The sequence below is a fragment of the Schizosaccharomyces japonicus genome (genome assembly GCF_000149845.2).
Source record: "Schizosaccharomyces japonicus yFS275 unplaced genomic scaffold supercont5.2, whole genome shotgun sequence".
Classification (NCBI taxonomy): domain Eukaryota; kingdom Fungi; phylum Ascomycota; class Schizosaccharomycetes; order Schizosaccharomycetales; family Schizosaccharomycetaceae; genus Schizosaccharomyces; species Schizosaccharomyces japonicus.
In genome coordinates, this window is record NW_011627861.1 from 1619537 (window position 1) to 1632369 (window position 12833).

At 39.7% G+C, this 12833-nt stretch overlaps 5 protein-coding genes across 5 annotated transcripts; 2 read left to right on the forward strand and 3 right to left on the reverse strand.

Moving 5' to 3' along the window:
• Window positions 1-3: 3 nt before the first annotated feature.
• SJAG_03682 (condensin complex non-SMC subunit Cnd3) lies at window positions 4-3907 on the forward strand. The gene is made up of 6 exons (XM_002174782.2): window positions 4-470; window positions 512-2102; window positions 2149-2280; window positions 2328-2550; window positions 2600-2709; window positions 2754-3907. Exons 1-6 carry the CDS (start codon window positions 127-129, stop codon window positions 2916-2918), a joined length of 2565 nt encoding a protein of 854 aa, XP_002174818.1. The 5' UTR covers window positions 4-126; the 3' UTR covers window positions 2919-3907.
• On the reverse strand, window positions 2231-3835 carry SJAG_03683 (kinetochore protein Spc25). The gene is made up of 3 exons (XM_002174783.2): window positions 3593-3835; window positions 3133-3546; window positions 2231-3082 (listed from the first exon to the last, which is right to left on the reverse strand). Exons 1-3 carry the CDS (start codon window positions 3744-3746, stop codon window positions 2952-2954), a joined length of 699 nt encoding a protein of 232 aa, XP_002174819.2. The 5' UTR covers window positions 3747-3835; the 3' UTR covers window positions 2231-2951.
• On the reverse strand, window positions 3832-5892 carry SJAG_03684 (signal recognition particle subunit Srp54). The gene is made up of 2 exons (XM_002174784.2): window positions 5675-5892; window positions 3832-5627 (listed from the first exon to the last, which is right to left on the reverse strand). Exons 1-2 carry the CDS (start codon window positions 5750-5752, stop codon window positions 4092-4094), a joined length of 1614 nt encoding a protein of 537 aa, XP_002174820.1. The 5' UTR covers window positions 5753-5892; the 3' UTR covers window positions 3832-4091.
• A 252-nt stretch (window positions 5893-6144) lies between these two features.
• On the forward strand, window positions 6145-8880 carry SJAG_03685 (telomere maintenance protein Ccq1). Its single transcript, XM_002174785.2, has one exon. The coding sequence runs from the start codon at window positions 6562-6564 to the stop codon at window positions 8707-8709; it is 2148 nt and encodes a 715-aa protein (XP_002174821.1). The 5' UTR covers window positions 6145-6561; the 3' UTR covers window positions 8710-8880.
• A 43-nt stretch (window positions 8881-8923) lies between these two features.
• Window positions 8924-12800, reverse strand: SJAG_03686 (ubiquitin carboxyl-terminal hydrolase). The gene is made up of 2 exons (XM_002174786.2): window positions 12651-12800; window positions 8924-12593 (listed from the first exon to the last, which is right to left on the reverse strand). The coding sequence occupies exon 2, from the start codon at window positions 12251-12253 to the stop codon at window positions 10745-10747; it is 1509 nt and encodes a 502-aa protein (XP_002174822.2). The 5' UTR covers window positions 12254-12593; window positions 12651-12800; the 3' UTR covers window positions 8924-10744.
• Between the last annotated feature and the right edge of the window lie 33 nt (window positions 12801-12833).

The window sequence follows — 12833 nt, forward strand, 5'->3', positions numbered from 1 at the left end:
ACCTAAGAAGCCAACTTCACCTGTAGCTTTACCATTGCGCGTAAAAAAGCAGAAGAAACTGTACGAAAAGAGGGAAACGGGCTACAACTAGTCACTGGCATCTCTTAAGAAAACTTGTCGAGTCAGATGTCGGTAAGTGCAGTGGTTTCTGCTAGTCAAAAAAGTATCGCTAGTCATCGCAAGCTATGTAACAGGTTATTCCTTTTAAAAGACGAGAACGATTTTTTACCGGATCTTCTTGGTTGTCTGAATGCTCTTATTCGCATAAAACGCGGAAACCCTAATGCAGAAAGGGTTCTGCGATTTATTATTACATTTATTAATTATTTGCAACAAAAAATACCAGACTATGACTTGGCACAACCGATTTTAAAGCATTTGTTGAAAGGGGTTGATGCGAAAGACAAGGTCGTTCGCTACAGATGCTGTCAAGCAATAGCCAGAGTCACTAATATGTTACGAGAAATTGAGTAAGTCAGAAACTAAGTATAGCATTTACTAACATATTTAGTGACGAATTATATGGTACACTGCGCTCTAAGCTACTACTTCGTGTTCGTGATAAAGAGTCTACCGTGCGAGTTGAGGCTGCAATTGCACTCTCTCGTTTACAGGATCAAGATGAAACGGATGAAAACGAAGTCCGTGATACCCTTCTATTTCTTTTACAAAGTGATCCTAGTGTAGATGTTCGTCGAGCTGTGTTACTGAATGTTGAAGTGAGCAACAAAACTCTTCCGTTCATTTTAGAACGTGCCCGTGATGTGGACCCAAAGAACCGTCGGATCGTTTATGCCAAAGTACTGCCAAAGATTGGCGATTTCCGTTACTTGAACATTCGAAAACGTATACGTATTCTTAAATGGGGTCTAAAAGATCGTGATGAAACTGTACAATTAGCCGCAGCACAAATGCTATCAACAAGCTGGATATCTAACGCTAATAACAACCTCTTGGAACTCTTGGAAAGACTTGATGTTGTTAACAACGAGGAAATAGCGGTTCTTGTACTAGAAAACTTTTTTAAATTACGTCCTGAGATTTTTAAAGATCTCCAGTTTGAAGAGTCTTTCTGGAAAGAACTGACAGCGGAATCATCTATTTTGGCAAGGGTTTTCAACAGCATCTGCGTCCAACAAAATCTTACGGAATTGAATGAGCGCATTCCCGATCTTGTTCAACTGACTTTCTTCCTAGAACAGCAGTATGTACGGATGCGCAATGAAACTGTTTATGAGGAAGTTTGCTTTGTTATCCAACAGCTTCTTCATATATGCAACAACATGAATTTAGGTGATGAGATTGGACGAAGAAAATTGCTTGGTTGCCTTTCAAACAGTCTCACAACGCTTGAGCTTCCTGATCAAATTGTTAAACTTCAAATTGAGCTTATGGTCAAGCTGTGCACGAGCGAGTTGGATTTCTGCTCCCTCATGATGGAAGTTATTACGGACGTGTACGAACAAGGACACGAGACACCGCAACAAGAACAAGTTGAGCCCAACAAGTCCTCACCCTCTGAATTAGATACTGACTCTGATGCTCGCTCATCATTGTCTGCTGCGGAAACACAATCGCCAGACGTTATCCCAGAAGTTCCTGCTGCTAACGCAGAGGAAAAATTGGCAACACAACTTAACGAAAAGGATATAAAAGCAGCTTTTTCTGAGTTACACTGTTTAACATACATTCAGTTCATGTTTGAGAACATCACTTCAGACTTCAACAAAAATCATTTTCTACCCACGATACTTCAGTCTATCATTATTCCCTCCGTGCGTAGTCACGACGCACCAATTCGTGAAAAAGGTCTTAAGTGTCTTGGTCTAAGTTGTTTACTCCATCGTGAATTGGCCAAAGAAAACATTACACTGTATCTTCATTGTTTCACAAATGGCGACACTAGTTTACAACTCATTTCCATCCACGTCATTTGTGACATTATTTTAATGTTTGGCCCCAGCATTGCCGAGGACCATGAACAAGAAATCTCTGATATGTATCTTACTGCTTTAAGTGACCTTGAAAATCAAGAACTACAGGCGAATGCCGCCGAAGCTATATCAAAGTTTCTTATGATTGTACATTTTCATGACGATTTGGTAAGATTTAAGAAGTGCTATACGGTTTTATTTCTAACAGTTACAGTTCATAAAACCACTGATCATTCAATACTTTGAACCAAACACATTTGAGAATCAGCGTTTACGCCAAGTTCTCGGATACTTTTTCCCTGTATATGCATTTGGTTCTTATGAAAATCAGCGTAGAATTGGAAACGTAAGTCGATGTGTATTTACATACACAACTTCTAACATGTTGTCTAGGTGTTTTGTGATACACTACTACATTTGATGGAAATTTATGATAGTCTGGATGACGATGATCGAGTATTAACACCTCTTAATATTGCTCAGCAGATACTTGACTGGATTGATTTTGAAAAACTTTACATGCTTCATGATAATCTCAAACTCGAAAATCAAGATCTACACTTGCATATTGCGGACAACATTATTGATGCACTTGTAGAACTCGAGGACGATGAGTGTATGTTTTGAAAAATTATGTTCAAGACAAATGACTAACATAGCACCAGCAAAAGATAAAAAGCTATTGATATCTTTACTTGGAAAACTGAAAATTCCAAGAACGTTACCATCGCAAAGTTATGCACATACCATTTCAAAACTTGAAACGTTTGAGCAGGTAAGAATTACGGTCTATTGCATAGTATCACTAACTTTAAATAGCATGGCATTCTTCTGGATACATCCAGTAGCAACATGTTAAACAAGTTTGCTGAAGCGATGGAGTATAACAAACAAATTGCACAAAAGAACGAAGAAGAAACAGTGCATGTTGTTTCAGATACCGAGGAAGATACGAGCATGATTGATGTAAAACGAGAACCTTGAAAAATTTGGTAATCATCATCCAAACCACATCCCTTAGCTATTTGAGTGAGCATAAATATAAAACGACATCCGAATTTCTTTCAAAAAGCGGAAAAAGTTTCTTGTTTTGTTGAGCCGCTCAACAAGTTCTTCCAAATTTGATAATGGAGGATTACACTTTGTAACTGTGGATTCAGTTAATAAGATTAAGGCATTCATGACTGCACAAGCCTACCTTCGTATAGCTTTTCCATGAAGTTGATATGAAAGGAAAACCGCTTCTTCCAATTTTTATCGTCGATGTTAACAAACACAATTCGAAGTTCATCCTCGCGAACACCTTCAATTCTCATTCCCAGATATTTTTCCCAGAATTGCAATTCTGGATTGTCTAAACTTTTCTGTTTCATGAAATGGTGTTCCTCTTTTGCTTTCAATTCTCGTTTTGCGGTCAAAACCGACTGTTGCCGTTCAATTTCTTCTGCTAAAAGTGCTTTTCTCCGGTTCATATCTTCTAATATCTCGGTATAACGTTGTATTTCTTGCGTTATAGTCAGTTGTTCTAGTTTTTCTTTCTCGATATTATCCATTACTTCCTTTTCACGCAATTGTGCTCTTTCAAGTTCCTTTTCCGTTTTCTTTTGTTTTTCTACGTATAAATTGTTAGCCCCGCGTTCCAATTGTCATACTTATACCCCATAGTTCTGAGCATTGTTTCAGATGTTCATTTTTATCATCTAATAGCTTTTGTCTTTGGTCTTGAGTATATTTATTAAAAAAAAGACAGAAATTTGATACGTTGTTTCTTAGTGTTTCAAAAGAAAACGTATCTTCATTATATTCAGCCATTCTTTTCGTGAAAAGAGGTTTTTTAATTGTTGAAATGAGTAGGTATGCCGCAATAGTACGGGTCGGACATTTTACACCTGGAAAACACAATTGGAAAAGGTTTGTTAATTTACAATTAATTAGAATGAATAACTATTAAACCAAAGAATTCTTACATAACAACATATAAGAAAGCCGTAATTCCAAGCCTAGTAGCTTCTAGTAGTAAGAAATTGGTCATAAACAGGGTTAAATTAACAACCGGAAAAGATGTAAAGGGTAGTTATAGAAACGGAGATGGCAGAGGAAATGACAGTTGGTAACTAAAAATTGCTGGGATAAGTTTAGTCCGAAATATCCAGGTGCTTATCTTCTACGACGTCCCCCTCTAGCAGCAGGCATTCCTCGCATGTTTCCAAATTGGTTCATCATAGCACCAAAGTCCAAACCTCCAGGACCTCCTCCATTATTAGCGCCGCCCATGAACATATTTGCCATTTTAGAAAGGTCGCCCATGTTGAGTCCACTGGCCATCTTCGATATATCACCCAAATTCGGCATACCACCACCCATTCCGGGTAATCCACCCATCGATTGGAGTCGTTTTTGCATGGCAGCAATCTGCTTAGGGTCCTTCTTGAGACCACCAGCACCACCCATTTGGTTGAGGATACCATCCTTGCCTCCCATTTTTTTAGCCATTTGAGCGAAAACGCGAACTTGAGAAAGTGTCTCCTCAACTTCCAGAACGCTTGTTCCGCTGCCACGAGCTACTCGCATTATACGCGTTGGCTGTTCTTTGAAAATAAGGCCGTCTGAATTCAATTCTTGCTCTGTCATAGAATCAACAATAAACAGCATGCGCTTCATACGCATAGAGCCTTCAGCATCATCCATGCCGTTCATCATATCTCCCATACCAGGAATCATACTGGCCATCTTGCTAAGAGGACCAAGCTTCATGATGTTGGAAAGCTGGTCACGGAAATCGCGCACGGTGAACTTTCCTTGCTCTAGATTTTTGACCATGTTTTGTTGCTTATCCAGGCCCAATGATTGAACATGTTCTAGCAGACCCTCTATGTCACCCATTCCGAGCAACTTTGAAATAAAGGAGCGCGGTGAAAACCGCTCCAAGTCATTGATGTGTTCTCCTGTACCAATGAAGATAATGGGTGTTTTTGTAGCAGCAACCGCAGACAAAGCACCACCGCCCTTTGCGTGGCCGTCAAGTTTTGTGACGATGACGGCTCCAAAATTAGCACTTTCCTTGAACGCCCGACTTTGAGACTCGGCGGCCTGACCGATACTTGCATCAAGAACCATGATAGTTTGATTTGGTCGAACAGCCTCAGAAATTTCTATCATTTCGTTAAAAAGCTCTTTCTCTTGTTGATGTCTACCGGAGGTATCCACAATAATAATGTCAAATCGTTCCTTTTTGAATTTGTCTACACCTGTCTGTGCGACAACCACAGGATCTGCCTCAGTGTAGCTACCATAAAAGGGAATTCGTGCCTTTAGTGCATTCTGTTTTAATTGGTCAAAAGCACCGGCACGAAATGTATCGGCTGCAACCAGGCATGATTTGAAGCCACGACGTTGATAGTATAAGGCAAGCTTCGTACATGTTGTTGTTTTACCGCTACCTTGTAAACCAACAAACATAATAACATTTGGACGTCCTTTTTTAGGGGTAAAGGCCTGGGTTTTCGGATCCAAAAGATCGCAAAGCTCGTCGAAGACAGCCTTTTGAACGACTCTTTTTCCATTCGGGCCGGCCGGCAGTGATTTCACGTTTATACGTTTTTTTATATTTCCTCTCAGTTCTTGAACAAGACGAACATTCACATCACTTTCCAGAAGCGCTTTACAGATGGACTTGAGAACGCCATCGACGACCTATATTTGTTATAATTCTGGGCGATTGGACTTTAAAATCAACTTACCTCATCGTTAACAACATCTGACTTGGAGAGCTCTCCTAAAGCGGCATTAAGACGCCGTCCAAGATCTGAAAAAACCATTCTGCTGTTTTCTGCAGTTTGGTCTTGGGGAGATACTACTAAGTGTGGTAAACTTCCATTTTGGTGGTAAGGAAGGTGTGGGCAAAATCAACATTACACAGAAAACAGAACTAAAAAACAGGAACGATTGGCGTCTTTTGAAAGTTCTTTGTAGCCGAGGAGTGGTTTAAGTTAATATGGTTTAAGTGAAAGAGAATTTGGGATTTTGTTTTTTTAGTTGTCGAAAAATAAAATAAAAAAATTAAGAAAAAATATTTTAAAAAAATAATGAGTTTTGTATTCCTTTGTTCCAATTGTTCCAAACATAGTAATCGTAATAAGGATATTGAGCAAAATACTTTGCTAACGAAGGGAAACATTCTATTTTCATGTATCTCATTCTGGGAGCTAAGGTAGAATTGTATTTCAGACGGTCTTTTAGTATAATCTATCTAGGTATGTAGCACTTTTACAGAACTTAATACCTAAACACATTCCGCTCTTGGTCCAATTATTCCCTTGATAAACCCAAACAGTAGTCTCCGTTTTTGAAGAGAAAAAAATTTCTGACGGCAGGCTCTTCCGTAGCATCAATGTTAATATAGCTTTCCCCGTCGGACTGATTTCTGTTTCAATAATGATTATCCATAACTACATCATGTTTATTGAGCGTCTCGTTTCTTATACAGTTTGACCACCTTTTATTTTCGGACACACCAAGTCCACGATATACAAACACAACTAGAAGTTTGAGGAATAGATTTTCTTGAATAAATTTTTATTTACGAACGGTTTTTTCGTTCTACAGAGGGTGACAGACATTTTACCGAATGGAACCTGCCAAAACACACCCAGAATCTATTATAGACGAAACTAGCACCCATTACTCGGTAAGAAACGAGGCAACTTCGTCCATATCATACATACGGAAAGACCTCTGTCAATCAAGACTTGTCGAGGAATGGAAATCTAAACAGCTGGCCAAACGTAGGTTGTCTCAGCTTGCAGAATTGCCTACGGAAAAAGATGATGGGTCAATGGATATTTCCGGAGACGCAAAACGGTTACGTTCAGATGTCGAAAATGAAGCAGAGCTAAAAGAGTCTGTCTTTGAAAAGCTATTTGGGTTTCCGGTTAAAACTCCAAATATCCTTCTTCCTACAAATAAGGAAAGCGTGCACGATATCCTTGTCCCGATGACATCTCTTCAGAAAAAAATGATGCACAGACTCGTCCAGTATTTTGCATTCTGTATCGACTACTTTTGTACGGGTCCCAGTGATGACAGAGTTCTCGAGCGAATCCTACCGTTTTTAAAGTATGCACACGACATCGCACATCACCCAGTCTTGTATGAACAAGACAGACTGCAATCCACATCGGAATCGCGCGAGCTTTCTCGGCAATTTGAATCTTCATATAAATTTGAATTTTTACAAGTTCTATTAAACAACTTGGAGATTTATGGAAAAAGATTGCTCATCGTTGTTTATAACGAAACGGTCGTTCAACTTTTGGTTACATATCTTCAGCAAAATGCTATCGAAGCTGAAATTTGGAAACCCGAAACTGCAAACTCAACTCCTTCTCTCACTCAAGCTCCTACCGTTTACATTTGCACACCCTCAGATTTGGAGAAACATTCAATGCCAAACGTTGACGGGATCATTCTTTTTGATATGATTTCCTTCTACACGGCAAATTTGTCCTGGAACACCCGTAACATCCCAGTTGTCCGTTTAATCCAGGAGAATTCCATTGAACATGTTCTCAAGTTTTTTGATAATGTAGCGGATCCTACTCATTTTATCAATTGTGTGGGCATTACTGCTTCTCTCAACTCGAGTCCAGAGGAAATGTCTGCTGCTCATACTGAACAGGCATCAAATGTGAACTTTTATAAACAAAGCACTGCAAGGTCCATTTCTGATGCAGAAAAGGTCACAGAAGATGCTTACAAGCTTGCAACCTATTTTCGAAATCCAAAGATAACTACTTGGCCATTGGACAGTATTCCTGATTTAAGAGCTCTCACAATCGCGACGGCATCCTCAAATGTTGCAATGGAGACCCCTATTAACTCATCCTCGACACTCGAAGAACGCTTGCGTTCTGGAGGAGGAACTATTACTAATGATTATCCTAGTGTCATGAGAATTTCCTCAACAGAAGAACAAAGAGAATCTGCTGGAGACAATGTTGAATTTGATGCACTCTCCACCGATTTTGAAAATAACCTGACTGTCTCGTATCTTCAAAAACGACTTCAAATGATTCAATCAGAATTACGAGAAGTCACTCTCGTTAAAAACGATAAACAAGCGGAATTGGAGAGCATGGAGCAACAACTCTCAAAGCAAATTGATTTAATGCAAGAATATCGAGAGCAAATGCGCTTGTTAAAGATTGAAAATGCCGAGTTAAAAAAGAAAGAGGAAACTACACGGCAAAAGAACACGGAATTAAGTGACAAAAATGTAGAGCTGGAAAAAAATGTATCCACACTTGACCAGCAACTCCAAATCGGTTTCCGTTGGCTGCAGGACGTACCGCTGTCAGACGCACAACAAGAACTGAAACAAGCTAGAGAACACAACGTGAAGCTTGAACATCTACTTAAAACACAACGTGAAGATCTTAACTTTATCACAGAGCAATACCAAACGGCTTCAACTTCCGCTTCTGAAGAACGGCAAGAAATTAATACTCTTCAACGCGAATGCGACAAATTACGACAACAAAACACTGAAGGCTTTAAGCTCATTCAAGATTATAGGGACACTCAAATTGAAAGCTTGTTGAAAAGGATAAACGAATTAGAAATTGTTAACGCTATGCTGCGACAGCAACAAAAACATTATACAAAACCCACTGCAACTCAAGAATTGCAGGACACTTCCATGAACGACACATCTACTGATAATGATGAAGAAATGAAGGATGCTGAAGCAGCAGCAGCTTTACTCATGAAGCATTGAATTACATTGTTTAGAACTTAACCAAAAAATTAGATTACTGTGCTCCCTACAACATGTTCGCCCTGTAAACACCTGAACATTATCTTCTCCGTTCATATTCATTCACTAGAGTGCTGTATTTTTGTGGCTATAAAGTACAACAAAATTAAATTACAGTATTATGATGTCGATGTTTAAACTTAAATCAATTATTCGAATTGAATATTAGTAGCATACGTAATAGTTGTGGTAATTAGTTAAATATTATATTTTGCCAGATACAGTATTAAAAGAATTAGCAACAAGCTAATCAGTTGTAATTGAAACAAACGTTTAACTTGTAAACCGACTTCGTGAATGCCTCTCTACCTCGCAGTCTATTGCACAATGGATTTAAATAACAAGCGAGAGTTATCAGAGTACTCCAGGTAAGAAGATGTTAAGATAATCTCTAATCACAGCAGTAAGCTTTACAGCTTTACAAAAGAGTTGATGATCGAAAATGAGGTGCTAAAGGAGGACTCTATCCGTACAACAGAAAAACATAACTTGAACACAACGTTAAAATTGGAGGGTGAACGGACGGAAAATAATTCAGACGAGGGCGTTTGATTTGTATCAGAACATAGAGGTGCAAAGCAACTCTATCCCTTCATCTGGATAGCGCGATCAAGAACGCTACTCTTTTTATGATTTTTGTTTGCATGATCTAACGCGAGAGCATTATTGCTTTGCGCAATTAGATCGTAAACATTGTCTTCATCGTCCAAGTATCGCACTTTGTTGTAAGTAAAGTCAACAAGTGCAAATTTAGTAGCCGCCAGAATTTCAGGCGGGTACCGAGTTCGTTCCATCAGACGAATCTTAGTCTCGCTGAACGACTCATTTGGTTTCAGGACAAATCTAAACGGAACTCCGTGAATACGGTTGATCTCCTTATGGAAATGATAAACATGAACCACACGATCTTCGGGTTGTCGTTCAACCTCTTCGTCGGGGATCGTTTCACCAATGAGTTCAGCAAACGCACTGAGCGAACGCACCGGTGTCCTTAAACTGATATCCCTATAGAATTTACCGTTGCTAATTTCATAGAATCGAACTTTTTTGGAATCGTCAATTTGTCCCTGGAACTGCTCTTTCAATACGTTTAGGACATCGAGAATTGTGTCAGATTTGTTAACGTAGAGGTGTAAACTTTCCAAATGATTTAAGCCATCGAGCAACCATGTTACTTCGATAGGCCTTTTTTTGTTAAGGTCGGAGAGACTAATTTCCATAATTTCATAAAAGACGATGCTACATGGGGCTTCTGATTCTGGAACCTGGATGATATCTTTAAGCGTGATACTATCATCATTAGGAACGACAGTATTAGGAGCATAGGTGAACGAATTACATGTAGTCAAGCGAACCCTGTCACCCGAAACATTAAAACGATCGCCAATTTCTTTGCAAATATCGTTATAAGCCAGTCTTTGGTCTAACAATAATTCAAACTCCACCGTATGCTCTTGATCGATGTAACGAGGTCGGAAAGTAGTAAGAACTCTGTTTTGTATGTAGGCATAAAGCTCACGCGCGTTTTTGTACTTGCCAGTCTTGATGTTGCTATTTTGAAAACAGATAATATCACCATTGCCTAATCCAGAACGAGCAAACGTCGAGTTTGGACGGAGTTCATCAATTTCACCAGGCTCTATTTCCTCATAAACCGTCAACGGCGTATCTTTCGGTAATTTTTTAAGTTTTCGTAAACAGTCAAGGATAGAGCCTATAGTTGCCGAAGCTTTAACATAGAAAGGCCCTATACCACTGATTTCGCAGCTTCGCATCAAAATACTTTAAAAAGACAAAAATATTCGAGTCAAGGTCTTATCTGAATGAACAAGATTTGTGGTTTCGTTCTTTTCTTCCATAAATAGGTAAAGAGAATCATCGTGTTCCATGCCACTTTTGCTTCAGAGTTTCAAGATTAGCATCACTTTCTGAAATTGGGCTTTCCACCCTAAAAGTTCCATTCTTTCTCTTTACCAAGAACCAAAAGCGTAAGTTATCACTTTCCCAGTTTAAATTGCTTTGCTGCATCAGTTACAAAATCCGAAAACTTTGTCGATTTGAGGAGACGCATTTGTGGTACTAGTTCTGCATCATAAGGATCATCAAAATTAGCCAAGTCGAACTCATGATGCTGTGCGAACGAGGACTTTGTTACTATCCGCACATTCGTGTACAGATGACTTTCGGCACGTTCTTTTCTTTTCTCGTCCTGAATCCGAATTTCCTCATCAAGGACAGTTCTTAAATGCTGAGGTATTTCTTCCCGCGCAATTGGAGCGAACAATTCATCGATTTTGTCTTTTCTTAAATAAACAAGCATATACGCGCTCATGCATCTTTTTAACTTAATAGCAGGTTTATAGGGAGGATAAACGACCGTATCACCACCATAGTTTTCCTCTAAAACTTCTCGAAGCATGGCGGGAGTAACGCGATTATCGTCGAACTTAAACCATTTATCATCTTTACCAGGCTTGAGTAGAGCATAGTAATGACCTGCGTGCAAATCTCCAGAATGCACTAAAACTCCATGCAGAACGTACTGGATTTTTTGGCCAGGCGTTTTAGCTGCCTCATCCATATATGGGCTGGCATCAAACTCCAGAGGGAATTCATAGCGGTCATTAATCTTAATCATCATATCCCTTTCAAAATCGTATTCAAAACGCTTCAACTGAATGTGCAAAATCGGAGGAAATGATTCAAAAATTACACCTTTACGAGCTCGTTGTAGACCATATGTGTCGGCATGATAGCAGTTGTCACCCTCCAGCATCTCGACTTGAATATAATCCCGGAACGACTCCTCCATATCTTTCATTCCTTTGACATTCAGCTGAATGTCCCAAAAATCTTCTTCGCGTGCTGATTCAAAGTTGACATCAACACAGCAAATGTAACTTTTCATCTTTCCAACAAAAAGTTTTGTTAGCGCATCTTCTACAGGCGTTCCTTTCATCCGTTTTTCAAGGTTGTCCTGAAGAACACGGTTAAACTCCTGAACATCATGTTGCATGAACGAGTCCAACGAATCCCAACCAAAAGACTTGGTAAGCTCGATAGTTGAGACCGCATCTTTTGAGTACTCAAGGTTGTAAAAGCAACGCTGTAAGGCATATGCAACACTGTCTGATGGAGAATCATCCTCTGTCGGAATTTGGTAAACACAACGACGGAACGCCGGAATGATGTACAGGGACTGCAAAAGCGAGTTCATATAGCAGGTCGCACCTTGGTTTTTCAACCCAACAAACCCAGTTGCAACTTTGGAATCGTAATCCAAAAGAGGATGCCACAGCACACCTGTAACGTCTCTCAAAACCCGAACGTGGGCAGAAATCAACACAGAGCCATTTTCAATAATAGGTCTGGTTTGTCCACCGGTACGTACAAGTAGTTTTCTCGAGTCATAATACCGGGTAAAACCCCAATCAGGTATATCTTTCGTATAACGGCAATGAGTTGCGCTAGCTACTTGTGCTGATGGTTCCCGTGCATTGGACATAAGGAGTGCGAACTGAACGCAACAGGCGTAACCATTTTCAACTTGCGTTTTTGATGGCACATACTCAAGATAGAGAGAAACAAAACCAGGTGCTTCCAGAGTTCCTTGCGGGAAAAATGTTATCCGAAACTGATGTTCACCGACATTGAAGATAGGGCTATTCTCCCTTCTGTCGAGTTCCAGCCCAGTTATCTATTTTCCAAACATACTCGCCGTAAGCTTCTTCTTCCAAATCTGGGAGAGCCCTTTCTAACTGAAAATGAGCATCTTTAGTAATTTCATCCTTGTTTGATAAGGCTAACTTGGTGTCGTTCGTTATGCCTGGTACACCTTCTTTTGACTAAATAATAATTCGTAAGCAATTCATGCAATTCAAAAGAAAACGAAAGCTACAAACCATTTTAGAACATCCGAATTGCTTGTATAGTATTCCACAAGCAAGACGACTCCGAACAAAATCGCTGAGTCAATTTTTGTACCGCGGTGTTGTTAGCAGAAAGCTTTCCTGTGCCGGTTGGGTATTGGAGCTAGTGGAGAATGAAACCCCAGGTACCCCCGCCTTCACTTTTAGCGACCCCCA

What these genes read in the sequence shown, in the direction of transcription:
- SJAG_03682 (XM_002174782.2), top strand. Translation starts at nt 127, where the DNA reads ATGTCGGTAAGTGCAGTGGTTTCTGCTAGTCAAAAAAGTATCGCTAGT. An exon ending in AGAACTCGAGGACGATGAGT is followed by an intron (nt 2,551 to 2,599) that starts GTATGTTTTGAA and finishes ACATAGCACCAG; the next exon opens with CAAAAGATAAAAAGCTATTG. An exon ending in AACTTGAAACGTTTGAGCAG is followed by an intron (nt 2,710 to 2,753) that starts GTAAGAATTACG and finishes AACTTTAAATAG; the next exon opens with CATGGCATTCTTCTGGATAC.
- SJAG_03683 (XM_002174783.2), bottom strand. Translation starts at nt 3,746, where the DNA reads ATGGCTGAATATAATGAAGATACGTTTTCTTTTGAAACACTAAGAAAC. An exon ending in ACAATGCTCAGAACTATGGG is followed by an intron (nt 3,547 to 3,592) that starts GTATAAGTATGA and finishes ATTTATACGTAG; the next exon opens with AAAAACAAAAGAAAACGGAA. An exon ending in CATGGAAAAGCTATACGAAG is followed by an intron (nt 3,083 to 3,132) that starts GTAGGCTTGTGC and finishes CTGAATCCACAG; the next exon opens with TTACAAAGTGTAATCCTCCA.
- SJAG_03684 (XM_002174784.2), bottom strand. Translation starts at nt 5,752, where the DNA reads ATGGTTTTTTCAGATCTTGGACGGCGTCTTAATGCCGCTTTAGGAGAG. An exon ending in CAGATGTTGTTAACGATGAG is followed by an intron (nt 5,628 to 5,674) that starts GTAAGTTGATTT and finishes TAACAAATATAG; the next exon opens with GTCGTCGATGGCGTTCTCAA.
- SJAG_03685 (XM_002174785.2), top strand. Translation starts at nt 6,562, where the DNA reads ATGGAACCTGCCAAAACACACCCAGAATCTATTATAGACGAAACTAGC.
- SJAG_03686 (XM_002174786.2), bottom strand. Translation starts at nt 12,253, where the DNA reads ATGTCCAATGCACGGGAACCATCAGCACAAGTAGCTAGCGCAACTCAT.